This window comes from Myotis brandtii, unplaced genomic scaffold (assembly GCF_000412655.1).
Source record: "Myotis brandtii unplaced genomic scaffold, ASM41265v1 scaffold995, whole genome shotgun sequence".
Classification (NCBI taxonomy): domain Eukaryota; kingdom Metazoa; phylum Chordata; class Mammalia; order Chiroptera; family Vespertilionidae; genus Myotis; species Myotis brandtii.
This window is the reverse complement of record NW_005372150.1, coordinates 213,068-240,412: the sequence shown is the minus strand read 5'-3', so window position 1 is coordinate 240,412 and position 27,345 is coordinate 213,068. Positions and strand designations below refer to the sequence as shown.

The window sequence follows — 27,345 nt, the reverse complement described above, 5'->3', positions numbered from 1 at the left end:
TATCCACTCATCTACTGATGGGCACTTGGGCTGTTTCCAGATCTTAGCTATTGTAAATTGTGCTCTATGAACATAGGGGTGCATACATTCTTTCTGATTGGTGCTTTGGGTTTCTTAGGATATATTCCTAGAAGTGGGATCACTGGGTCAAATGGCATTTCCATATTTTTTTTTTCTTAGGAAACTCCATACTGTTTTCCATAATGGCTGCACCAGTCTGCATTCCCACTAGCAGTGTACTAGGGTTCCTTTTTCTCTGTATCCTTGCCAGCACTTGTCATTTGTGGATTTGTTGATGGTAGCCAAATTCAAAGCACTGCCATAAGTAGCAACCTGAAGGGGAAGGAGCTAGACACTCCCTTGGAGGAGATGTTGGAAAGCTCTGGTTATTGAACCTCAGATTTCACATCATTTCCTTTCACGGGGCCTCCGGGATTTGGGGTTACCTGACACGCGCTTGGTTCTGACCCCTCCAGGGTTGAGGACATGGCCAGCTTGCCAGGTGGTTACTAACACACATTTACCACACTTTCCTGCTTCCTCATCTCCTAGAGTGGGGGAGTCTTGTGGGCACTTTTGAGCCATCCCTGGTGCAAGTGGAAGTGCTCTCTGGGGGATTCAGAGAGGTGTGTCCCAGAGCGCAGGAACAGGGAATGTTGCGTTCCTGTGGGGTTGGCCAGTGGTCTGGCGGTCATTGGTCATCACTCAGCTCAGAACTAAGAGTCTTGGACACCTGACATCTGCCATGGGTGCTGTTTCCTGCCTGTGGTCTGCTGCACATAAGGACCAGCCCTGGCCCTGTGCGAGTTGTGGCTAAACAGCAGGGAAGGTCATGTCAGAGCCTATCCTGAGCTCTGTCCAAAAAGTCTGCCCCACCTGCTCCAGGATACAGCCAGCTCCTGGATCAACTTAGACCCAGGCCTGTGCCCTCCTGGGGGAGGCTGAGATGAGCTGGGGGTTTTCTGGTCCCTGGCAGATACCGTGTTCTTTCTTATGTGGGAACTCCCAACTGAGTGGACAGGTAGAGGCCAGAAAAAAAAGTCTCCCTCAACCACCCAGTAGATTGTTTCTCACTCTATTAGTCTTTTTTTTTTTTTTTTTACTTGAATTTATTGGCGTGGCATTGTTACTGGAAAGGGGACCTGGCCCTTGGCAGGTCTACCTAGTAGGGCCAGCCATTAGCGTGTGGTTTCTTGACTTTGTGCAGGAAAAATTTCACAACAGAGTCCAGGTGAAGGTTAAAGGGTGTTTATTAAAGCTGGGGACATGTAACAGGAAGGGGCTGGGGAAATGAGCCTAGGCCAGTCTGCTTTGGCACACTACGAAATCAGAGAAAAGGGGGCTTTGGGAAGAGGGTCAGGGGGTGTGCCAGGATGAACTGCCACTGCCTATTGCTACCCTGGTTGCAAGCCTCATGAGGTCCCTTAGAGTTTAGGAGATGCATGACTGTGAGGGAAGAAGGTGGGGAGAGGTGAGGGCATGCTCCTGGGAGGGAGAGCGCTGGTTGATTTGGAGAAGTCTGTCTAGGCTGTTGGCAGACAGTTGGTGTGAGGGACACTGGAAGCAGGAGGGGCCTTACTACCCTGCCCAGTGTGGCCCAGGGCCAGCAAGGTCCCAACAGGTAGACTCAACACCAGCAGATAGGCAGCACATTGTCTGTATGCTGCCAGAGAGGTCACTCCAAGACCTGTCAGAGGCTCCCTTTGCCAGCCACGTTCATCCTGACCTTGAAACCCCTCAGCTTGGCTTGGCCTCCCCACCCCACCTAGTTCCTTACCTGTCCCTTCTGCCACCAGCCTTTCCTCTCTATTGTTTGGTGAGCTCCTGTCATGGTCAAGGTGCAGTCAGTCCCGAGTCCTCTCCTGCGTTGTCACTGTGAGACCTTCCAGGTGGAGCCAGTCCCTCCCACATGTGGTTCAGGCTAAAAGCTGGGGCCATTGGGTTCACATATGGATCCACTAGCAAATATTGTCATTTCTACCCTCAAATTATGTCCTAAATCATCTGTGTCCCCCCACCTTGTGCACCACTGCCTGGAGGCCTACGGGAGTCTCCTAGCTTGGGCCTGGCCTTGCTCCCTACAGAGCAGCCAGCGAGAGTTTCTTAAATATGGACATCAGGTCCTGTCACTGCCACACTCATCCCACTCTGAAGAAAACCAGATTACTCATGTGGTCTACACAGCACTGTGTGATCTACCCTCACCCCTACACTGCCCTCCTTTCCCTGTGCCTCAGAGCCCTTACTCTCAGCTACCCTGTACCAGCCTCTTGGTCCTCAGTCCTGCAGAACCCATTCCCACCCTAGGGCCTTTACATTTGCTATTGCCTCACCTTGGTCACTGAGTGTCACCTGCTCAGAGAAGGCCTCTAGTTCACTTGCAGGAGCCCCTCCCCACATCCTCTGGCCATCACTCAGTTCCTTTGCTCTTCAGACTGTGGGCGGCAGCCTGCCATTGTGCTGGGCAGTTGTGGCTGGGCAGTCGTGGCTGGCCCTGCTCCCTGTTGTTGTCCCAAGTGGTGTCTGGCACAGAGGGGAGACATGGTGCTTGACCTGGGAAGGATCTGTGTTTCCAGGGCCCCTTGCACAGCTGCTCCTTCCTGCAGTGTGTCCTCTCCCATTGCACTTGGAGCTTCTCTGGGGTAGAAGATGCCGTCTCCCGGAAATCCATGATGCTACATGACATTTCACATGAACACAGGAGGGGCTGGGTGAGGGCAGAGAAGGGAGAGTAGGCCCCAACCCCGGGAGCAGCAGCAGGCTGGGCTTAGACCTGAACACTGTATTGGGGCCATCAAGGGGTCGGGCAGGCCAGGTGTGGGTGGGTGATTCAGGGAGGCCTAGGGCAGCCCTCCAGTCATTGCCATGCAGGAACACAGACCCGGGGTGACCCCTCATTTCGAAGTTGAGGGAGGGAGGGAGGCATGGGCTGGGGTCCTGTGGAGGCAGTGTGGAGTGGATTGGTGAGGAAGCTCCCGCCCTGACCATACTATCATCTTGCCAAGTGGCTGGAGAGGCCTGGAGTATGGGGTTTTCTTCGTCAGAGACCACAGAGTCATGGGGAAGAATGAGTTATGTGGGGGGGCCCTGGCAGGGGTGAGGGAACAGGGCCACTCTGTCACCACTTTAGTGCCAGGAACCATCTGGCTGGCAGCTGCTCCCCACCGAGCTCCTGAGGGTGAGGTCAGGGTGTGTGGTCATCCAGGATAAAAATAGCAGGGTCACCTTGCAGCAGGAGGTTCACTTTTACTTGTGTGTGGAAATCCAGTATCTGCAAGACACTCCTGTCAGCCAGGAGCTGTGCATTGAGGAGGCAGGTTGATACTGGCCATCTCCATGCCCCCAGGTAACAGAATACTGACCACTGGGACATGGGTATGGCCAGCCCCCAGTTAGTGGGTGGTTCGACTTATCCCATGCTGGCATGGGTGCCAGGTGTACCCTAAGTCCTCCTCAACTCCTCAGGTTTTGGTGTCAGAGGAGGGCACCTGCCCTCCAAGAATCACATTTGTGGCCCTCTCTCCTCACCCTGTCTCCTGGGACCACCAGTACCTCCTTGTGAGTTCAGCCAGGCTCATGTCATACTACGCAACCAATAGGAGGATGGAGGCCCAAAGGGAGGAGGGACCTGCCTGGGCTCACTGCCAAGCCCCTGGGGGGCTTCTCTGCCCCACAGCTCCCTGTGCAGGTGGACACACCTAGTCCCTCTGTGAAGCCCTCATCCACTGCCCAGGCAGGGCTTGTGCAATGCCTCCATTTCCTCTCATAAGTTGAGGCTAATCCTAAGAACCTCTCACAGTGCTTACTGTGGCATCATTCTAGGAACTGACTGTTAGCAAGTTCTTACAACAAGGCAAGGTAACAAGGTTGTTGGGCCCCTAAACAGCACAGGTAACAAGTGTGCTGACCCCAAGGAGGAGTGTAAGAATTAAGTAAGTTAGTGGGTATAGAGTGCTTAGACCAGTGATGGCGAACCTTTTGAGCTCGGCGTGTCAGCATTTTGAAAAACCCTAACTTAACTCGGTGCCGTGTCACATATAGAAATTTTTTGATATTTGCAACCATAGTAAAACAAAGACTTATATTTTTGATATTTATTTTATATATTTAAATGCCATTTAACAAAGAAAAATCAACCAAAAAAATGAGTTCGCGTGTCACCTCTGACACGCGTGTCATAGGTTCGCCATCACTGGCTTAGACAGTGATGCACAGAGTAAGTGCTCAGCAGGTGTTAGAGGTTGTTTTTTCTATGTAGGTGGATGGAGGACAGTAGAAGGCAGACTAGCATGTGCTGGGCAAGGTGTTCAACTCTGCCTGGAGGTGCAGCATGGGGCACCAGCTTCTACTCAGTGGGGAGCATAAAGTGGGTGGGCAGGGGCCGGTTATGGGGCCAGGGTTTGGGGTAGTGCAGGGCAGCTGAGGAGGGTCCCTGCTCTAGCACCCATGGCTATGCTCCTGTGGCTGACCCAGTCTTGTCCATTCTTGGCGCAGGGTCTGGTAAGTTCTAGGTTCCCCCATGTTGCAGGTTGGGAATGGGACAGGGTGCCTGAGTCAGGGTCTCAGCTGGGGTGCCTTGGAGTGCCCACAGAGGTAAGAGCAAGCCTGGAGGGGCCGGAGCTGCCACGGCTGAGCCTGTCTTTTATCTCCCCCCCCCCCCCCCCACCCCGCCAGGAAGCCTGAGAAGGGCATCCAGTACCTCATTGAGCGTGGCTTTGTGCCAGACACACCAGTGGGAGTAGCCCACTTCCTGTTGCAACGCAAGGGCCTGAGCCGGCAGATGATTGGCGAGTTCCTGGGCAACAGGCAGAAGCAATTCAACCGCGATGTGCTGGAGTGAGTTATGGGACGGGGGGTTGGGCCGGCATGGACGTGTTCCTGTGAGACTCCATGACCCTCAGGCCTGCCCTGCTGCTGGGACATATACCGAACCCTCCCCTTACCTCTTTCTAGCTCCTAGACACCCATACCATCTCACACATACCTTGCCAGGCATACATGTGGGCATCTACCCTTGGGCGCCCCCCTTCACACACCTTTAGCACCTCCACTCCTCTTCAGGCAGACTGAGCCACTGAGCACTCAGTGAGGAAGGGGTGTGCAAGGTCAGGGCCTTGACAGATGCCCTTTGATGGAGGAGGGGAGCTGGACAAGAGAGACTCCAGCACCTCCAAGATGGGCAGCACCACACCCAGATCACTGCCTCTGCTTCTCTCTCTTGCCTCTCCTGGATGGGAGATCAGGGGGTAAAAGTCCAACCCCCATCTCATCACTCCACATTTCACCAGCCCAGAGAGCTGGCAGCCATAGCACTCAGCTGCTTGGAACCCTGCAGAAAAATGGGTTTCCAGTTCCCTGGGAGCTGCTGGCAGTTTTGAGAAGTCTGCCCAGCATGTACCCTACACTCTCCACTCCTCTTTGAGACTCCTGAGTAGAAAGGCACCTGCATTTGGCCCTTGTGTTTACTATGTTCTCATCTCACCCATGGGGGTGGATTTCAGGGATTGATGACCCCCTTTCACAGATGAGAAGCCAAAGTCAGTGGAATGGGATGGCTCAGTACATGTGTTTGCTCACCCTTTGCCGAGACCTGAGGTATTTTCCCCAGGCCTGTTGTTGAAGCGTTTTCTGACCCAAGCAGTTATGAGCTGATATGCTGACCTTGGGCAGATAGTCCAGAAACAGAAATAAAAGCAGAGTAAAGAGCTAACCATCAGTAACAGTGGCTTCCATCTGTCCAGCCCCTGCCTCATCTGGGAAAAGGACAAGCAAGGGGTGGCCCCCTGAAGTCAGGCCCTCTCTGCAATGAGGAAGGGCCTGGCCACATGTATACCTGCTGCCTTTGATGCTCCCCTGGGGGAGGTAGGTGGGTGCTGTGGCCTCTTTGTACCACAGGTGAGGAAACCCAGGATCAAAGGGAGAGGGCCTGGCCTGGGTGCACCCTCCCTCCCCCCAAACACACACGGCCTCATATATACACATACATACTCATGCAGTCACATGCAAATGCACACACACAGGAGTATGGCTGGTATGTGTCTAGTACCCAGCAGAACGAAGCCTGCATCCTTTCTTGGCCAGGTGTGCCCATCTGGGCTGCTTTCTTCCTGCTCAGCTCAGCGTTTCTGTTCTGGCCTCATTCCGGAAAGCCTGCTGGGTTGTTAGTATAGTTAATCTCCTCCCCACCCCATCCCCCTTCCTTTTAAATTGGTATGAGGAAATGGTTCAGGGGAACACAGATTAGCTCCTTAGTGAATTGGGCCTAAAATCCTTGCAGTGCAGCCCCCCTCCCCTATAGCTATTTCTGCACTCCCCTCTGTGCCCTGGCTTCTGGTCTGAAGGAAATCCGTGCATTGTTCTCCTTGGATCAGAAAATAGCAGTGACCTCAGAAAGTAGTGAGGTTCCTCCCACCTCTACCCTCCACACCAGCATCCTACTCAGGAGCTGGTCAGCAGATTGTCCCAGGTGGCCCCCCACCTCCTAACTTTCCCCACAAAAAGCCCTTAGTGCTCAGAGAAGATTGGGGGCACAACAGCTTATCATAAGCCCATCACCCCCAGTGGAGGTAGGCTTTGGGTGTGGAATTAGGTCCCCTATGGCTGACGCCTCCACAGCCCCAAGGGTGGCTATGGCTTTGTTATAAACATAAACCAGACACCAGTTTATGCTGCTTGGGTCCTTAGTTCAGACCCCACATTCTCTGTGTCCTGATCAGAGAACCGAGCGGGCTGTAATGTGGAAGCTTGGCTGTGATAAGAACCAGAGGCCTCCCCAAGCTCTGCCCTTCACCCTTCTGATTGGCACATGAGGATGGTTTCAGAAACACCCAGCCACCTCTTCCCATACCCTTGGCGTGAAGCACAGGCTCTGTGTGAGACTACTGTGTGGAGAGTTAGTGCCCAGCCTCCACTTCCTTCTTGTGAGGATGGGTGTGTGCTCCTGGCTCCCTCAGAACACCAGAAGACTCCTGCATTACGTCTGCATTACATCTGTGTAACATTTGTTTCTGCACAAAGGGTCCTTATTTTTTTAAAAAAATATATTTTATTGATTTTTTACAGAGAGGAAGGGAGAGGGATAGAGAGTTAGAAACATCGATGAAAGAGAAACATCGATCAGCTGCCTCCTGCACACCCCCTACTGGGGATGTGCCTGCAGCCAAGGTACATGCCCTTGATTGGAATCGAACCCGGGACCCTTGAGTCCACAGGCTGATGCTCTATCCACTGAGCCAAACTGGTCAGGGCAAAGGGTCCTTATTAAGAATAGTTGTATGTTCTGGCTCCCTGTATGTCTAGAAAATTGCACACATAGATATAAACATTAACATTTCCTACAGTTTCAGGGCTTTATGGATTCCCCAGAAGCACAGGGATCTTTGGCCATAATCTGAATAGTTTGCTGATTGGAGGAAGCTAAGCAGATGCCCTCCAGACAAGTGGCAGCCTTGCCTCTACGGCCCTCCAGGCAGCTCCCTGGCTCCCTTTCATCAACCCCTCTGCTCCACTCTCTGCAAGCATGTGCTCACCTAGCCTAGTGGGAAGGCAGCAGAGGCTGTAGGCAGCGGACACTGACATGGCCTTGTCTTGTTTCAGCTGCGTGGTGGATGAGATGGACTTCTCTGCCATGGAGCTGGACGAAGCCCTCAGAAAGTTCCAGGCGCATATCCGGGTCCAGGGGGAGGCGCAGAAGGTGGAGCGGCTCATCGAGGCCTTCAGGTTGGGGCTGCAGCGGGGCAGGGGGAGGGCATCAGGGAGAGGAAGGTTCCTAGCAAAGGGTTGAATCCCTTTAGCCCCCTTCACAGGATCGGGTGGCCCTGAACTCACCTGGGAGGTGAGCCAGAAGCCCCTCCTGGGTGCCAGGAACTTTGCTAGTTAGTGCTAGAGCCAGGGTTTTTTAAGTCTTTGTCTTCCTCCAAGTCCTCATGCGCCTCATCCATTCATGAGTCCATCTGTGTTTTCCTTCATCTGCCCTTTTACGGGGCAGCTGCTCTCTCACAGTGACTCAGAGCATGAGCTGCAGAGCCAGATGACCTGGTTCTAATACCCACTCCACCACTTACCAGCTGTGTGACCTTTTGCTTATTAACCTCTCTGTGCCTTGAGTCCTTGCCTATAGGGTGGGGATAACGAGTACCTACCCTAGATAGGGTGGAAGGCTTAACCCACTTAGGATGTGTGGGCACACAGCCCAGAGAGCCTGCATTCAAGGTCACCGCACAGTCTTCCATCCTGGGACTGTGTGTACATTGTGTAAGGGTCTCTGTGTTCCTTGTTGGGTGTGACAGACACAAGTCAACTGCTGCTCCAGCACTCTGGGCTCAGCACCAGTGGTGGGCCAAGGAGGAATGAAGACACAGGAGGAGGGCAGTCCCAGGGTCTAGAAGAGGGATGTTCAGCCACTTCCTTCCAGGAGGGTTTCTTGGAAGGGGTGTCACAAGGAAGACAGAATTGAAGCCCACGTTGCCTGAGCACTGATGGCTATTGCTTCAGTAGCAATGCCCCCCCTGGCTCCTCTTCTCTGTTTCTGCCCCTCTCGCCATGCCTCCATGAGGTTACCAGTGAGAGGCCTCTTAGAGGTGAGGGCGAGGGTGCATTTGAGGCAGTGAGTACAGTGCGCAGATGACTCAGTGAGGCTGTTGGTTCAGGTGTCTAAGAAGCTGCCCAGAAGCTACAGCTGAAACAAGATGGAAGTGCATCTCCCTCTTAGCTGGTGCAGGGAGCAGGCTCTTTTCATCGCACCCCGGTTCCAGGCAGGGCAAGGGAGTGGAGGGCACACCCCTGCCGTTTAAGACACAGTCTTGAAAGTGTCCATATCCCATTGGCCAGAACTTAGTCACGTGGTTGTACCAGCTCCTAGGGAGCCTGGGGAACGTTGTCTTCCCCCGAGAGCCATTGCCAGCTACAGTACAGGTGAGAGGGGTGAGTGGGTAGTCAGGGCAGCTCTGCCAGGCAGGTATTGTCCTTGCTTACCAGCTACGGTGCAGGTGAGAGGATGAGTGTGTAGTCAGGGCAGCTCTGCCAGGCAGGTGTTGTCCTTGCTTACCAGCTACAGTGCAGGTGAGAGGGGAGTGTGTAGGTCAGGGCAGCTCTGCCAGGCAGGTGTTGTCCTTGCTTACCAGCTACAGTGCAGGTGAGAGGGTGAGTGTGTAGTCAGGGCAGCTCTGCCAGGCAGGTGTTGTCCTTGCTTACCAGCTACAGTGCAGGTGAGAGGGTGAGTGTGTAGTCAGGGCAGCTCTGCCAGGCAGGTGTTGTCCTTGCTTACCAGCTACAGTGCAGGTGAGAGGGTGAGTGTGTAGTCAGGGCAGCTCTGCCAGGCAGGTGTTGTCCTTGCTTACCAGCTACAGTGCAGGTGAGAGGGTGAGTGTGTAGTCAGGGCAGCTCTGCCAGGCAGGTGTTGTCCCTGTTTACCAGGTGCAGGAGCTGAGCCTCAGCTGTTCAGTGCCAGGTGGAGCTATGGCAACTACTCATGAGTGACAGGCAGATCCACTCCCTGCCCCAACTGAAGGAGCCCTGACCCGCCTCCCTTTCCCTGGCCCCCAGCCAGCGGTACTGCATCTGCAACCCTGGGGTGGTGCGGCAGTTCCGGAACCCAGACACCATCTTCATCCTGGCCTTCGCCATCATCCTGCTCAACACAGACATGTACAGCCCCAACGTCAAGCCTGAGCGCAAGATGAAGCTGGAGGACTTCGTCAAGAACCTCCGAGGTGAGCTGTCGCGGCCCCAGGCTCAGACACACACCTCCACAGACACCTCTGAGCATGAGCCCCACCATGTGTGGGGCTGAGAGGCAAATTTACATTACCTCCTGCTGGGTGCAGGGGAGAGCTAGGAGGCCTGGCTGCAGCATACCCAGTTCTTGCTCAGATGGGCTTTCAAGCAGTGTTGGTCTCAACAATGCGTGCACAAAGTACAAATTACCATGAAGAGAAAGTGTTGCCTGAGTCTTGGGATGCAGGAAACCTAACTCCTGGAGAAGGTGATGATTTTAGCCTGTTATTAAAGGATGAACAGGGGTTTGGCAGGTCCAGGTGGAGGGGAGTTAGTCACAAGGGGGCAGAGACTGGAGAAACCAGATCATCACAGCACCACAAGGCCAGGCCAGGCCAGGCATAGGTTGACCAAGGCCTATGTGTATGTGTAGGAGCACAGAATGGAGCCTAGGTGCTGGGAGCCCTGAGACCTCCAGCAGGCGGAAGCTGGACAGACGGGCCAGCACATCCCAGCCCATCACTGCTGCATCCCTCACAGCATCTGCCCAGCTACTCATCCTGTACACTTCATGTTCCTCTTGAAACTGTCTTGCCTTTTTGTTTTTGTCTATTTATTTAAATATGTTTTTAAAGGAACTTTATATCACCACTGTAAATGGCAAACCAGTAGCATTTGTCACACATAGGCAGTCATTATGAAAATGAATACAATGAAAAGAAAATACCACTGTTGATTCCAGCAGGAGCTGTTTCTGGCTGGGCCCTGAGGCTGAGGCTGCCCTCTCTTCCTGGCAGGTGGGCCCATGTCAGGTACTGATGAGGTAGGCTGCCAGGGTTCTTGTTCCAGCGTTAAGAAGGGTTCAGCAATCTGGAGAAGGCTGTGCGTAGATTAAATAGGAGTCCGGAGACGAAATATAATTTTGAATGGCATTTGGGGGTCAGAGGAGCTTAGTTTAAAGGAAACTAAGATCTAAGTTCTAAGGTCTAAGATCTCAGGTCTCCTCGTCCCAGGACCCCATGCTTTTTATTAACACAAATTGTCCTGAGGCGAGGCAGAGATATACACTTCAAAGGGTCAGGGTTTCCAATACAGAGGCATTGTCAGAATTGGGGAATTAGCCTACGGCTGTTCAGGTGTTTGGCCAGTAGGAGGCAATAACATGTAGATTAAGATGCCCTGAGCTGTCTGGCAGCCAACAATCATCCCTTTTCAGGTTTGGGGAAATGCCATCAGCCATTCCCAGATTCAGCCCTGCTGTCATGCTGGAATTGGTTTCCGGCAGTAGGCAGCAAGAAGGGAGGCCTTCTTGGCGTCGGATAGGGAAGGAATCGAAAAGGGAACAGCTATCTTCCAGCTGACTCCATGTTGGCTGATGGCATGGGCCTTGTGTACCTGGAGTTCCTGGAAGGAAGGGAGGAGGAGCTGGGTCCTCTCCTTGGGAAATACCAGCTGCAGCGGGCTGAGGTCCCCTTTAAATGGCATCATATTTTAATTTTTTTTTCACCCAGAAGTTCTTAATTTATTAATCCTTTCATGGAAATCTGCACAGTCACCACAGATCAAGTCCCTGAAGAATCTTGACTCCTGCAGTCCCATCTCCAGCTCACTCTCTGCAGCACCCACGCTGGCCTCTGCAGCCCCCGGCTCTCTTCATCCTGTTCTTGTGTTCCTTCTGTTTTCTTGAGGTCTTCTTCTCATATAGGCCATGTCTTGCAAGTCTATGTTTGGGTTCATTTTTCTTTGTGTAATCAAAGGAGTTATAAATCATGCCAAAGCCAGCTGTCTAGCCACCACCAAAATGGGTTCTGAATCCAAATACAAAGATGACATCTGGTGTAGTCTTATACAATTTGGTAGTTTTCCCTGAATTTCTGTCTTGGGTACTGATGCCTTCCCAGGGTGAAGGACATCAATGATCATTTGTTTACGCCGAAGTAGTCTGTTGGCAATGAACTTCCTGGTCCAGATAGTTACTGTGTCGTTCATGATGGTGGCCGATCTTCAAGCACCCAGGAGGAGGTATCATATTTTTTAAAAAGAAACAAAAGTTGGTCTAAATCAAGTCCAACTGTGAGCTTGTTGAGCTGTTTAAAATTTCTACTCTTCTCCTTTATTTTTGTAGTACAGGCTGCTCTGTCAATCCCTCTCCTGGGTCAGATAACTCTCTCTGATCTGTAGGTCCTTGGTGCACCCCCTAGTGGTGGGCACTGCCATAACACGAAGGCTGGAGAGAGCAGAGGCCACCAGGACATAGGGAGGAGCACTTCCGCCCCTCCCAAGCTTGGCTGGCCCCTGAGGGCAGGGAAGCTCACTTCAGAGCACTCAGACGGTCACTCCCTGCATGGAGCACTCACTGTGTGAGGCCTTCTGCTAGGTCAAAGGACTTGGCAAGCCCCTCCCCATAGCCTCGTCAACAGTTTTACTAATCCTTTGGTTGAGCTAGTCTGTGGTCTGAGGATGGATGTGGGTTTGTGTTTCTCCTGTGAGTAGGGCTGAGTTTCTTTTCTCACAGCAGTTTTCATAGTGGTGTAGCAGAAGGTATGCACTTGTTGTCAGAGCAATCCAGGTTTGAGTCTTGCCCCTGGATTCTGCCCATGTGATGTGGGACAACAGCTGGCAAATGCACCAAGATCTCACTCTGAGGGGCATGCCAAGAGCTGCTCACACTTCTCACCACAGCTCTGAGAAGCCACCCATGTTCTTGGTGGTCTTTTTCACAGATGCTCAGCTCAGAAAGATTGAGTCACCAGGCTAACAAGGGGCGAAGTGAGGATGGGCCCAGTGTTGGAAACTAAACTTACAAACCCTCCCCTCACCACAAACCCAACCTCTTCCCCAGGCCTTGGCTTTCTCATCTATGGAATAGGGATGGTATGCCCATCCCACGGGGCTGTGGTCAGGATCAGCAAGGTAATATTTATAAAGCCCTCTATCAGCCCTCCTGTGCTTGTCCAGGTGGCTGTGCTGGCCTTGTCCCTGGTGGAAGGATTCTGAGGAATTTGTGGTTGACTGAGGATGTTTAGTAGCTGTGGGTCTGGAAGGTCTGTGGTTCTGCTGGGACTGGTGAAAGGGATCACTGTTCTGAATTGGGTTAGAAACTGGTAAATTGGAGTAAGCCTGGGGCTTGAGACTGAAGGGACCACCCAGACCCTAGCCCAGTGATGGCGAACATTTTTCTCCATGCATGATCTATTGAGTAGACATGGCGCTTGAAAATTGTATTCCTGCCCTCCCCATTGCTTATAATCACAGGGGGAAGCAGGCCCTAGGTCAGTGATGGTGAACCTATGACACGCGTGTCAGAGGTGACACGTGAACTCATTTTTTTGGTTGATTTTTCTTTGTTAAATGGCATTTAAATATATAAAATAAATGTCAAAAATATAAGTCTTTGTTTTACTATGGTTGCAAATATCAAAAAATTTCTATATGTGACACGGCACCAGAGTTAAGTTAGGGTTTTCCAAAATGCTGACATGCCGAGCTCAAAAGGTTTGCCATCACTGCCCTCGCCTGACTAACGCCTGGCCACTGTCTCCTGCCTAGGTGTAGACGATGGTGAGGACATTCCCCGAGAGACACTGATTGGTATCTATGAACGGATTCGCAAGCGGGAGCTGAAGACCAATGAGGACCACGTGTCCCAGGTGCAGAAGGTGGAGAAGCTTATCGTGGGGAAGAAGCCGGTATGTGGTGGCCCTATGTCCCAGGGGAGTTGCTGGGGGCATGAGTTGCTCACATCCCCCTTCCCACCCAGCGCCCTTCTGCCAGTGGCCCTGATGCCCCTTCCAGGCAGGGCTGGTGAATTCTTTCAGGATTTGGGTTTCTTTAAAAGACTTCTAATATTTGGGAATAACAGCCGTTTGCTCTGGGTTAAAGTTGGAGAAGCTGAGGATTTTAATAAACCAATGGGCAGGGTCGCACAGTTCCTTGGTGACTTGGGAATGCCCTCAGCCTGCCAGTGAGAGGGCCTTCCCTGTCCACCCCCTTGGGTGTGGCTGGATAGAGCTAAGGAAAGATGCCGTGGGAGGGCATTGCCTCTCAGGCACCCAGGTGCATCTTTTGCAACATTGATTTTTTTCTTTGTTTGCTATTTCCCCATTTAGATTGGATCCCTGCATCATGGGCTTGGCTGTGTGAGTATCCCTCTGCTTTCACGTTCTGACTAATATCCCACCCTAGGGGTGCCCCATGTGCCCACATCTTCCTGCTCCCAGATCCACAGTTCTGGCTGCTTGAGTTAATTCTGCAGCAATAAGAAATATGATTTTCATAATTAACCCAGACTCAAATCTCTGCAGGCCCAGAGATTACAGTCTGTGCCGTCAGGCTGAAAGCAGTCTCCTTCCCTCTCCTCTGGGCCCAGTTGAGCTCAGAGACCCAGGTTGGTCCCCAGACACTGAGACACTGATGTTTATTGGAGGGCCTTCTCTTTCCCCACCCAGCCCAAGCTCTGTCCCCAAAATGTGCTTCTGTGACCTGCCCTTGTCCACCTCTCCAGCCCCAAAAGCCATCATCCTCTTTACTTTGTACTTTTGCTCCAGACAGTATTGTTCCCTGAATCAGCCCTCCTGCGTTTGTGCCAGGCTGGGCCATACATTTCCCTCCCTTTATCTTGTCTTCTTAATGTACTGAGCTCGGGCACCCTTCTACCAGGGCACCCTTGCAGAGTTGGCACCTTTTGCAGAGTTAATGCTCCTTGGCTACTACTATGCTTACCCTCTGGGGGTCTTAACTGGGCATGTACTGTCTCCTTACTGACCTATCTGTCTCCTGTGGCTTTAGGATCACTCCCAGAGCCACAAGTGGGCCTACATGATGGTTTATCATACCAGGCCTTGATAGCAGCTTGTACTTCGGCAAGGTCGGGGGCTCTTTGAATCTGTGACAGGTGTGTTCAGAGGCAGGTGTACAGAGCAGAGGGTCAGACCAGGCCCCACAGAGCAGTGACTGCTGGCTCAAGTTTGGATAGGGTCTTTCATGCTTCAGAAATGTTAATCATTTAGGAGGGGTCTGGAGAATGGGACAACTCCGAGGCTCTGCAGCTCCTCGTGTGTGGCTGAGGCAAGTTGTCAGCTTCTCTGTGCCTCAGTTTCCTCATCTAGGGTAGATTCTCTCTAGAAAAAATATTTACAGGAGACTAATGGGCGCTTTGGGGACTCAGAAAACAAACATTCCCCTCTGGCTGGGGCTCACATGTGAACATGGTTCTCTAAGGAGTCTGGTACCTGCCTGAAAGAATGGAGCAGAGGTCTCACCAGAAGGGGCACCCTTACCCTGGCTCTACAGGAGAGGCGGGAAAACAGCTGCAAGCCAGAAACATGGTCTATTCTGCATGGTCTGTAAGAAAAGGTGTTTGGAACACAGGCCCAAGGGCTGGGCTCCTCACATTCAGGCTGGACTCTGTGCTACCCAGGCTCCAGAGGCAGGGCAGGCTGCTGAGGACACACTTCCCTTCCCCCCACAGGTTCTCTCTCTGCCTCACCGGCGGTTGGTCTGCTACTGCCGACTCTTCGAGGTTCCAGACCCAAATAAGCCCCAGAAACTCGGACTGCATCAGCGAGAAATCTTCCTGTTTAATGACCTCCTAGTGGTACGTGGTTCCCCACGGATTCATGGCTGACAGCTGTTACGCAGGGAGACCTGGCTATGTGCCTGCACGTGGGGAAATGCCCACACAGGTGTGGGGTGGAGGTGATGGGGTGGAATTAGCCCAGGTCTTTGGGTTGCCAGGAGCAGAATCTAACACAGACTGCTACCATTGAAAAATGGGGCTTTGTTGGCTTATGTAAAAGTCCAGAAGGGGATTTGGAGCCTCAGCCCTGGCTATTCCAGAGGCTCAAACATGTCAGCAGGACTCCTTTTGATGATCTCCATTGCTCAGCTGTGTAGGTTCCTCCTCTGTGTGGGCTCCCTTCTCAGGCAGGCTTCATCCTAGAAGGGAAAGTCGACCTTGGCTGCTCCAGGCTTACTTTTATCTCCTCGGCCACCAGTAGGATTCACTTCTTAAAAATCCCAGCAACGGTCTTGTTGTTTCCAGTGCCAGAGCTAGTCATGGGGCCAGGCAGGTGTGGTGCTGTCTAAGTGCCTAAGCCTGGATCACAGTCCCCAGGACTAATGGATTGAGGGTGGCAGACGGGGGTTCCCCAAAGGGAGATTGAGGAGTGCTTGCCCCCCAAAAAAGGCAGCACGGATGTGAGCCAGTGGGGATGAAGATGCCTCTGCAAAGAACAGGGGAAACCTGTTCTTGGATCTTTGTCCCCCTGCATGCCACAGACTTTTCTTGCTGGAGGACCCTGTCCCTAGTCCCCACCTGCTTGAGGATCAGCCTCACTTTTGTGATTCCTGAAGTGGGAACCAGATGTGTGGGTTCAAGTTATTTTTAAGCATCCTGACCTTGAGCAAGCCACTTCACACCTCTGAATCTGTTTCCTTTGTGAAATTAATCTCTGAGGGCACAGTGATCAGACAGGATCCTGGACATGAGACCCTTGCACGACATCTTCAGTGCCACATGCGATAATGTGACTGCCAGCTCTCTGCTGGGTTGAGGGGCTTTGTAGCCAGCCAGGATGGCACTAGGGTCTGGCAGGAACAGAAAGCTGTCCACGTCAAGGAGTGAGTGGGCGTGGGTTCCTCCCCGTGTCAAGTCCTTCCTCCTGCAGGGCCTCCTGACTTCTGAACCACAGAGTCATTCTTACAGAAGCACGTGGTCTCCAGCAGATCCATTTTCAGTCCTGAGCTCCCAGAGCTGCTCCAGGGCAGGACAGATGGTGTGGCTCAGTCTCTGTCTCTGGCTGCCCCCAGGTCACCAAGATCTTCCAGAAGAAGAAGAACTCGGTGACATACAACTTCCGACAGTCTTTCTCCCTGTACGGCATGCAGGTCCTGCTCTTCGAGAGCCAGTGTAAGTGTGTGCGGCTTCCCGGGCCTGCTGTGCATGTGCTGGAGCACTGGCGCACGAGGCCAAGACCCGCCTTATTCTCTCCTTCCTCCTGTGCCATCAAGGACAGAGCCCAGGGTAGCTTCGATGCTCTGAAAGGCAGCAGTAATTGGGAAGAATTTAATAACATTATATATGGTGCTCACTGGTTTACTTTTACTGTTACTTCTTGCAGGTGATAAGATACTTTAGGGCAGAGTAAATTTACTTAAATGTTGATAAGAAAGCATGAAGTAAGTGGCATAGATGATATGCAAATGTGGGCAAACAGGTGAAGGTAATACAGGACTACAGGTCCAGGGCTGAGCCCCCGAGTGGACCACCAGGGTTCAAACTGGTTGTGTGGCCTGGCTGCTTAACCTCTCTGGGCTGCGTGTCCTTTATCTGTGACGTGGGTGATGCTACGCCATAGGGTTAGTGGCGTGTGGAACGCTTCTGGCAGAGGAAGCACTAGGTCAAATACCACTGGAGACCTTCTCTGGGTGTGAATGGATCGTGGGTCTGGGGATTTTGGAAGGTAGTTGGCTCCTAACCAGGACACCCCCACTGACCTTATCTTTTGACCTTGCTCCTTCTCATGTCCCTGTTCTCCTTTTCCTCTCTCCTGGTGAAGGTCCCGAGTTGCAGGCTGACCCAGTCTTCCTAGGATGAGTGGGGGACGGTCCTGCTGGAGTGCCTGAGGGGAGGGCGGTAGGGTCTCCGCAGCAGGGCCACCCCCATCCTCTCAAGACAGGTGGCTGTGGTGCCATGTGATCGGCCTTCCATCCACAAGTGGAAAGTTCAGGCCTGGATTTGGGGCTCTTTGCCTCTTCTTTGTCCTAAATAGGAACAGCACCTGCTGTTCCCTCTCCTTTCCCACATGTCTAGGAGAGGCCCAGCATGCCAACCCTGCCATCTCCCCACTTTCTGCCCCATCTGCCCTACCCAAGGCCGGAAGGCCTGCCTTGCCTGGGTTTCATCAGGCAGCACCATGGGGCTGGTGCTACCCTACACTGTCCCCAGCAGCCGGACTAGTCTGAATCCCTAGACAGAGGCTGTATCTGAATCATTTTCAGATTCTGAGGGCTCAGTCCATGGTCCTGGGCACAGATGCTAGTAAGAGCTGACCTTACCTTCCCCAGGCCATGCCTTCACACTAGGGGCCACACACTGCCAGCCCCGGGTCAGTCTGGCTCAATTATGTTATATTTAGTTTGTATACTTTTAAAAATTTGTTGAGCTGATATTTAAATCCTCACATTAATACTTTTGGCTTCTCTTGAAAAATGAGAAACATTTGGTACTGCTAAGCCCGCATTCCTGCCTGCTGGCTCCTGGCTGCACACTCCGTCCCAGCACTCTCAGTGCTCATAGTCCCACCTGCACTTGGGAGAGTCACATGGCTTCTAAGCATTTGCGTTTCCAGCCTTGACATGGATCAAAAGTGGGATTCATGTTTGAGTCAAGATCCTGCAAACTCCCTGTGGCTGAAGCTTGATTCCCACTGAGGGGAGAGGTGCTTCCATGAGACCAAAGTCCCAGAGACCCCTTGTGCTTGGAAGGGGCACAGGCAAGTCTGAGCAGAAAGACCCTGCACTCAGCGAAGAGTGTGTTGGGTGTGGGGTACCCACAGTGCGTCCAGGGTTGCTAAAGGTCTGGAGGCCATTCGGGTCTGAGATGACTGGGTAAGACACTCCACCGAGCGCAGGGTGCTGCTCCTCTCTTGGACTCGGCACCTGGCTGCTGTCTCAATGAGGATCTGGGCGCCTAACCTTCAGAATGGAGGAGAAGAAGAGGGCCTGGCTTCCCTTACATCAGCCAGATCTTCCCTGACTCTCATAGGAAGGAGCACAGACCTGAGTTGGCAGATGGAGGTTGTCTGGTGGTCTCTCCAGTCTGCACTATGGAAGCATTTTCTCCCTGTCAGACGTGCCTGCTGAGACCTGCACTCTGACCACTTCCCTCACGCCCATCCTGAATTCAGACTGGTATTTTCTTGACCAGGAGTAGAGATGACAGAGAATGCAGGGGCCCATTGGTTCTCCTCTCTTTCTCCTTTGCAGACTACCCCAATGGCATCCGGCTCACGTCTGCAGTCCCTGGAGCAGACATAAAAGTGTTAATAAACTTCAATGCTCCCAATCCTCAAGACCGGAAGAAATTCAGCGATGACCTGAGGGAGTCCATTGCGGAGGTGCAGGAGATGGAGAAGCACAGGATAGAATGTGAGTTACAGACCTCTTGAGGAGGAAGAGCCAGCAACCCTGGCATCATCTTTTTTTTCTTTTTTTTTAATTTCAGAGAGAGGGAGAGGGGGAAAAAAGAGATAGAAACATCAATGATGAGAATCATCGATTGGCTGCCTCCTGCACGCCCCCTACTGGGGATCAAGCCTGCAACCCGGGACTGTGCCCTTACAGGGAATCGAGACATGACCTCAACCACTGAGCACCACCGGCCAGGCTGCCCTGACATCTTTTAAGATTTGCTGGACATAGGTGTTGGCTCCTATATGGTGGCAGTGACTCTGTGAGCCCACAGAAATGAGCTGTCCTGGTCTTTTCTGGCCTTCCCATGTCTATGTGACTGGCAGACCACATGCCCAGGCCACAAAATGTGGCAGCGGCCTCCTGGTGAGAGCCAGGCTTCAGAAGCCCATGCCTGTTCTGACTGGGGAGGCCTCTGGTTCCTGGTCACCTCCTGGGACAGGAGCACCCGGAGTTCTATGTGGTTATTCTATTCATCTTCTGCATCAGGGCCCAGCAGACTGAGAAAGTTGCAGCCACCCCCATCCCCTGGGTTTGTTGGAGCTGATGATAACCCCTGCTTCTCCTGGCTCCAGGTGTGCAGGCTCAGGTGTGCCTACCTCTGGCCCTTCCATGAAAGGCCAGTTAACACTTGTTCATCCAGACCGAGCCTCTCTGTCTCCTTCTTGACCCTCAGGCCTGGAAAGAGACTGTCTTTCCTGCAGACCACAGGGCACTTGAGCCTCTCCCGCCTCCCTCCTGGGTCTTGTTTGGCTCCCTTTTGTTGAAGGCAGCCATCATACTTCTTCTCCAAGACAATGCTCGCCCTTCTTTTTTCCCCATTTCAGGTAGATGGAGACTTGGTACAGTGCCAACCTTGAACAGAGGGCAGTGGTCCTCTTCATTCCTCCTGGTGGGGGCTCCTATCCCTGGCCCACCCCCACCCCGACCCTCACCAAGCTATGCTCCTCTCACTGGGCCCTTGCTCCTCTATTTCAGCGGAGCTTGAGAAACAGAAGGGTGTTGTGCGGCCCAGCATGTCCCAGTGCTCCAGCCTCAAAAAGGAGTCTGGCACTGGGACACTGAACCGAGCCTGCCTGGACGACAGCTACGCCAGCAGCGAGGGCCTCAAGCGCAGTGCCCTCAGCAGCTCCCTGAGGGACCTCTCAGAAGCTGGTAAGAGCTGAGCCTAGGACTCAGACGGGCACACTGGTGGTCGGGCATGCACCGCGCGCCGGGATGGTACTGCAGTGTGGCTGGCAGTAGAGGGCTTGGACGGACAGTGCTGGGTTTCCCATGACCATCCCCAAATCAGAGCAGCATGTGACCAGGCAGAGGGGACAGCACCAAAAGGCAAAAGAAAACAGGGCCAAATTGTTAAAGGCAGAACAGCAAGGAAGTTACCCCATTCTCCCTTTCTTCTTCTAAGAGTTTTATTTATTTATTTTCTGAAAATGGCTCTTACAAGAGTGAGCCAGACTCGCTGGTAGATGTGTTCTGTGTACTCTGTGGCCAAGCCCTGTGCTTTAGGCTGATGAATGAAATGGAGTAAAGCTTTCTAAGCTGTCTCTGAAATCCCCTTTCCCACTGTTCCTGGTCTTGCTTTCTCCCCAGCGGTCTCCCTTTTGGGCCTCTGTCCAGCCAGAAGCGGCAGCCACAGGTGGCCCTGGGAGTCAGGGGAAAGCCCTGGTGGAAACTGTGAATTTTGTTCTTTGTTTCTGTGTTTAATTTGCTGCCAGCCTCCTAACCCCCAAGCAAGCAGCACCCCTCAAGCCTCCCAGCTTTCCTGGGTCACAGATGGGGGAGAAGTTGTACCTGGGTATCAGGAGCAGGGGGCTTCTCCTGGCAGCCCTCACATGGTCTGGCTGTCGTGGCAGGGGCAGGTGAAGCAGGGAGGTGTGGGTGCAGACCCAGCTAGTTGCCTGTGAGTGCTGCTCCCACCTTATTTGCCTGCTGCGCTGTCAGACAAGCTGTGGAGTGAGGAGAGGGGTGCACTCTGGCAGTCTCCTCAGCCACCTACTAGTCATATCAGCTTCTTCTGGGAGGAGGCTCAGGGTTTGCAGTGGAGTGGGGATTGCAGGGCATTGCGCAGCGGGCATGGGGTTGTGCCCAGCACTGTAGGCTTCTGGGACCCTGGGCTCTACCTGCCCCAATGACCCAGGTAACCTGGCCCCAGGAGCCCCTACTTTGTTGGGAAAGACCTTCTCAGGATGAGATCAGTGTCCTCTTCTCCAGGGGCCCAGCAGCCCCTCCCCTCCTAGAGGCTTGCCCCCCCCCCCACCTTGCCTCAGGCATCGCCAAGTGGCCAGCTCAAGGCCCCCTAAAAGAGCCTGCTCATGACCCCACCTGGTACCTGTCTAGCCAGCAGCTGCCTCCCTTTGTTTGGCTTATTTATTTCCCAGAAATGTTTTCTTTCTTTTTTATTTTCTTTTTTTGAGTTGGACTTTTCCTTTGCTTTTGTCTTGTCATTTTTTTTTCTCCATAGTGAAAATCAGAAATCCATTGCCAGCATGAGGGTTAACCCAGGGCTTCTTAACCCCACCCCGTTGACATTTTATTCTGATAATTTCTTGCTGTGGGGACAGTTTTGTGCAAGAGGTTCAGCTGCATCCCTGCTCCACCTCCCAGTCATGACAATTAGTAATGTCTCCAGAAATTGCCAGGTGTCCTCTAAGAGGCAAAATCACCCTTGGTTGAGAACCACTGGTGATTTCCCAGCAACACATATCTGGACTACCGTGTGCCTCTGCAGATTTGGGGCCTGGGGCCTGCGTTTGAGTTTGTGCAGTGGAGCAGGCTCTGGCCTCTCTGTTCCCTGGAGGCCTTCTCAGGTGGCAGTGGAACTGAGGCACTCAGCATGTGCCCACTCTGCCGCAGCTTGGAGCTTAGGAGTCAGACAGAGCCCCATGACAGGCACACGGTCATGTGAAGGATGGAGTTCCAAGATTTGGCAGACTTCCATTTATTGTTACTATTGCCGCTATCATTTAGGGATTCTGAGCTGAGAAGGGCTCTAGGATTGTGTCCTCTCAGGAATGAAGCTACAATGAAACAAGTTCCCAGGAAAGAAAGGACCCCCGACCCAGGAAGGTTGGAGGATGAGATAAGGTGGGTGTTTGAGTCCTGGCAGTCACCAAGGCCCCAGACTAAGGACAGGCCACCTGTGACTTCCAGAGGAAGACAGGCCAGTGTCAGCAGCCTTCCAGAAGATGCTGGGCTCGGCAGTCGGAGACGTGGTGTTATGTGCTCTGGACTAGGAGGGGCAAAGCTCCCCAGAGTTCACGTCACTCCCACTCATCATGGCCTTCACCAAGATGACCTTGTCAAGAAGGGGCAAGGCCCTGGGCAGCCTGTTTCCTCAGGAAAGCCAGCGCTCAGTGGTTGGCAAGTCATTGCTCCCAGAGAAGCTGCCCAATCCTGCACTCACACTTCTATCCAGGAGACAACACACCAGCAATGTGGCCTCAGCCCTTCATGAACCTTGAGGACCCAAGAGGCAGCCATGCTTTGATGCTCATGACTGGCAGCAGAAGCCTCCAGGAACCCACAATGTTCGGAGTGGTAGAGGAAGGTGCCTGGGCTCCAGTCCAAGCTCCCACTGAGCTGCAAGGCCTCACTCCATGTCCCTCCACTTGGTCTTCCTTCAGTTTGGCCCTGTGTTTGTGTCAGTGGCACCAGAGCTTTGCTGGCCTGTGATCGAGGACTGGCAAGGACCTGGATGCAGTGTGACTGGGCCTCTGCCCTGCCCCAGGTTAGCCAAGTCATGGTCAGCACTGTCTGTAGGCCCTTCCCAGCCTAACTGTTCCACAACGGCCCCGGGGATGGGGGACCTGCCTGCACCCATCACCACTGCAAGAGCAGAGCTGAGACCTGCTGCATCCTGTGTGGGAAGACTCGGGAGCTCTTGGGGCCCAGTTTCCAAAGCAGCACCTGCTGCCCCAAGACAGGCCCTCCACACACAAACGACCTGTGGCAGCCTTCCCTGGGACAGGGCCAGGCTCAGGGCTGCCCTCGGGATGGCCACCCAAGCAGAGTCCCGCAGAGGACACTCAGCACACTGATTTCAGGCTCATGCTGATAAGATCTTCTCTCCCCTCTTCCTGCTGCTCATTAGCTATCAGGCCATGGCCAAGTTACAGTGCTGGGCTTCAGTTTCCCCGGCTGCAAGGTGGGGACTAGCACTTCTCTCCAAGGATCTCTGTGAGACTCAGCATGTGCCAAGTGTGTAGAGCACAGCCTGGCCATGTGTGTGGATGTGGTCATTGAGGACGTGTACCTGCGTGGCTTCCAGCATCGCCAAGGGCCACAGGGCAGCCTCTGGGTAGAGAGCCCTGCCTGCATTCTGGCCTGACCCTACCAGGCAGGGGAGGGCTCTGAAGAGCCATGCTGGGAGCCCCTTCCAGACATGGTTTCTGATCAAGCCCTAGGAGAAGTGCTGGCTGGGACAGGGCTTACTTGAAGCTAGTGCAGGACCCAGAGAAAGGGGGAAGGTTACCTGGAAACAGCGCAGAGGAAGGCCAGTGGGTGTGAGCCACTGCTCTGGCATGCTTTGCCTCGGTTCATAGACAGTGTGTGTGCATGTGTGCACACACCTGGACATGGTGTGCAGCGGGCAGATGTCTGTGGGTAAGTCTGTGAGTGGGAGCTTTGGGACGAGTGCAGAGCACCTGTAGGGACACCCCACATCTCATACTGAGATGTGGAAAAGATGACTCTGAGAAACAACATTACTCAAAGGCATCTAAGTTAAAGCTCTCCTGAGTCTTGGCCCATGCTGGGCAGGAGGAGGGCCTTGAGAAGGTCACTCCTCACACCAGCGGGAAGAGGAGGAATGTGACTCTCATCGTACTTCCCTGTGGGATTAGCGTTTTCCCTGGTCCTCAGCAGGTGGTGGGAAACACCTTGCCTCTATCCCTGTGTGGGCCTGTCCTGAGTGGGCTCTGAGGCCTTCTCACACATGCACAGTCCACAAGGCCTTCTGTGGGCCTCAGGCTGGGTGTCAGCAGGCAAGGCAAAGGGACTACATCTTCCCTGAGACTGCCATTCTCTGCCTAGGAGTGAGGTCTTACCCAGGGCATGGCCCAGCATGCTCAGGTGCTGCCCTGAGGCCCGAAGGACCCACAAGCACGCCCTCTCCACAGAGGTGTGGGCCACAGAGAGGTACATGGCAATACCACCTTCCAGGCTCCTGGGCCTGACCTGGAAGGCAGCATGGCCCATCTCTGTCTCCACTACCATCTGCATTCCCAGAGACCTGATGGAGGCTGGACCCCTAAGCTTGGGCACCATTGTTCCCGCTGGCCTGGATGTCCTGCTGGAACCCATGAAGAAGTCCTCTGGAGGGACTGTGGTGGCCAGGATGGGCACTGGGCATCCAGCACCAAGAGGAAAACTCAGCCTTCCTCTAATATGGCTAACATATGTTGAGTGCCCACATGTGCCATGCACTGGGGACATAAAAAGGCATTGGCAGTGAGCGCTGAGAGAATGCTTGTGGCATCCTGGGGGGTGGGAAGGTTTGCCCACAGAGGGGAGCAGGACTCCAGGCCCCTCCCAGTAGCCCCTGACTCATCCTCCTGTCCCTGACCAGGGCCCTGCACAAACCAAACAGCCCCAGAGGCACTGGGAGAAAAAGGATGGGAAGTTTAGTTTTCTCTTAACCATGATTCCCACCCTGCCTGGAGGGTGAGATGTATATGTATGTGCAAATACATACCATACATATATGAAATTCACTAAAAATCAGGCCGGTGCAGGACCACATTTTGTTTTTAGTCATTGCAGAAGCTTCCTTCACCCTGTCCCCTGTCAGCAGCTGGCTGAGGCCAACTTGAGCATGGGACTTTGGGCCCTACCTGTGTACCCACCTCAGCTCTCCCAGAGGCCCCTCTCCATAGAGTGCCAGTCCAGGAGAAGGAGCTGGTTGAAAAATTATTTTTTATTTATTTTTTTAATCCTGTGGTTTTTTTTTTTTTAATAACTATCTACTGTCCTGCAACCAGCTTCCCCTCTGAGCCCCTTCTCCTACCCTCACACCCAGCAGGTGGGCCCCATACCTGAGCCTGGTGGTGGTGGCAGCACAGTGCCCTGGCCTGTGTCTGAGTCTAACCTCTGGTATTGCATGTTCTGGGCAGGGAAGCGAGGGCGTCGCAGCAGTGCGGGATCGCTAGAGAGCAATGTGGAAGTAAGTAGGAAGCACCTACGTTCAGCTGGCTGTTGTGTGTTGCCTCCCTGATCCTTGGTTTATACCTGTTGTCTTTTTATTTTTATTTTTTGCGCTTTCACTACTGCACAGAGGCACAGACACCCCCTCCCCCCCCTGCCTGCTTCAGCCCAGTGCATGCCAGCTTCCCCTCTGCTAGAATCTCACCGCTTGTTTGGGTTGGAGTGGAGGGTGGGGAGGGCTGGTTTTGGATTGTGTGTTTTAGTTCCCACTTCACTCCTGTCCCCTGTGGTCCCAGCATGGTTCATTAACATCCCTGGCTCCTGGGTACCCCCCTCCCCGCCCACCAGCACTGCTCCTAGGCCAGAAGCAGCAGCTGCTGAGCACCAGGCAACCTCCCCATTGGCCAGTCTCCTGACTTCCATGCTCTGAAGACCCCATTGCATTATTCCTGGAGTTTCAATTGCTGTGTGTCTGCAGATAGGGCACGATGGAATTGCTTAACTAGCTCAGGGGAGGAGGAAAACCATAAGAAAACAAAACAGTGTGGATTTCATGAGATTTCATTCATCCTTCAGCCATCTCTGTATTACTGTTCACATCTTAACCTCAGCTTGTAGATATTTTTGTTTCTTTCTTCTTGTTTGGTTTGCAGTAGGTAGCTGCAGTAAAATGCCTAGGCAGTCCCCATGCCCAGGACAAGGGTTCCCAAGCCTCTCCTCTCCCTTCACCACCTTCCCAGAAACCTGGGGTTCCACACAGGCAGAGCAAATGCCCTCAGACCCTTTGAGAGGAACCAGGAAAGCTGAGGCTGCGATTTCAGCAGGAACAGCGTTCCTCTTCATGCACACTAGCCTGCCCCACTCCCCTTAGCACACACTGCTCACAAACACCCCCAAACAAACTTCTGATCTGAAAGCTCAGGGTGCTTGTCAGGAGAGAGCCCAAACGTGTACTGCTGCTGGTACTATGACTAGAAAGGAGGGCCATCCTCGCCTGCCCCAGTGTCCCCTGTCCTCCCTGGAATGCCCCTTCTCAGGGTCCCTCCAGCCCCGCCCCAGCTGACTTGCCACAATAGTGTGAGAAGTGGCCCGAGTCCTGCCTGCTTCCAGCCCCACCCTCTGCGGGCAGTGAGTTGAACTAAACTAAAGATTAGCAGTCAGTGGGTGAACTTTTTACATTTTTTTAAAAAAAATCATTCTGACATAAGTGCTTTAAGATCTTTTAATTTTGATTTCTATGAATTTCCTTTTTAGGGGTCCATCATTAGCAGTCCTCACATGCGCCGGAGAGCTACATCAACACGCGAGTGTCCATCTCGCCCACACCAGACTATGCCTAATTCATCCTCCCTCCTGGGCTCCTTATTTGGGAGTAAAAGAGGGAAGCCCCCTCCTCAGGCTCACCCACCCTCAGCCCCTCCCCAGCCACCCCCACACCCTTTAGGCCTGCCCCACCCGCAGCACTCCATGGTGGGCCACCACCAGGGGCCTGCAGAGGGCCCTCCGCAGGTCCCGACGCATGGGCACCATACCCAGTACTGCCATGTGCAGCAGAACCCACCCCCCTACCACCACCACCACCACTACCACCCACCCCAGCACATCCAGCATGCACACCAGTACCACCATGGCCCCCATGGGGGGCACGTGCCCTACGGGGCCCACACGCACAGCCACCCACCACTGCCCTTGGCCCATGCCAGCCATCCAGGCCACGCAGCACACCACCACGGGCATTCCTCCGCCCCACCGCCCCCTCCCAGCAACAAGGCCAAACCCAGTGGCATCAGCACAATTGTGTAGACAGCTTGGGCCAGGGTCCCAGACTCCCCGGAACAAGTGCACACCACACAGGCACGCCTGGGGCAGCCAGCCTCAGACCAAACCCAGGGCACTTCTGTTCCCATCCTCCCATTTTCCCACAGCCTGGACGGAACCCCTGAGCACACGGGCTTGTGTTATAGGGAGCAAAGCTCCTGATTTAATTTAGCATTGGTGCCCTGGGCTCCATCCACCTCAACCCCAAGGGGTGGGCCACAGGCACTATCAACCTTGAAACAGTACCTCCAGCCCAGGAGATATTGCCCCCCTCTTCTCCAGCTGTAGCCCTCAGCTCTCTCCTCCCTAACTGTACATAAATATGAAAAGCCTAGAAAAAGAAGAAACAAGACACACAAAAACAGACAGAACAAAACAGAAAACCCAAAACTTGCTGCATTATTGCTCTTTTATTGACAATGGGCAAAATTAAGTAGACCTGATATGGTTGATGAAAATACGTAAGTAAACTTTATA

At 53.2% G+C, this 27,345-nt stretch overlaps 1 protein-coding gene and 1 pseudogene across 9 annotated transcripts in view; one reads left to right on the top strand and one right to left on the bottom strand.

The window, feature by feature from the left end:
* IQSEC1 (IQ motif and Sec7 domain 1) overlaps positions 1-27,345 on the top strand; it is a 205,731-nt gene that overhangs the window by 174,490 nt on the left and 3,896 nt on the right. For 5 of the 9 annotated variants that reach the window (XM_005886611.2, XM_005886610.2, XM_014533627.1 and 2 more), the window contains exons 4-14: positions 4,675-4,836; positions 7,597-7,719; positions 9,544-9,710; positions 13,264-13,403; positions 13,824-13,853; positions 15,185-15,310; positions 16,525-16,624; positions 18,703-18,864; positions 19,885-20,061; positions 25,020-25,069; positions 26,305-27,224. In XM_005886611.2, coding sequence (XP_005886673.1) covers positions 4,675-4,836; positions 7,597-7,719; positions 9,544-9,710; positions 13,264-13,403; positions 13,824-13,853; positions 15,185-15,310; positions 16,525-16,624; positions 18,703-18,864; positions 19,885-20,061; positions 25,020-25,069; positions 26,305-26,853 — 1,786 coding nt within the window. In that variant the 3' untranslated portion in view covers positions 26,854-27,224. Of the gene's footprint in view, positions 1-4,674; positions 4,837-7,596; positions 7,720-9,543; positions 9,711-13,263; positions 13,404-13,823; positions 13,854-15,184; positions 15,311-16,524; positions 16,625-18,702; positions 18,865-19,884; positions 20,062-25,019; positions 25,070-26,304; positions 27,244-27,345 lie in introns of those variants that run through there. The other 4 variants (XM_014533632.1, XM_014533629.1, XM_014533630.1 and 1 more) reach the window with 3 other exon arrangements.
* On the bottom strand, positions 10,941-12,881 carry LOC106724834 (annotated as a pseudogene).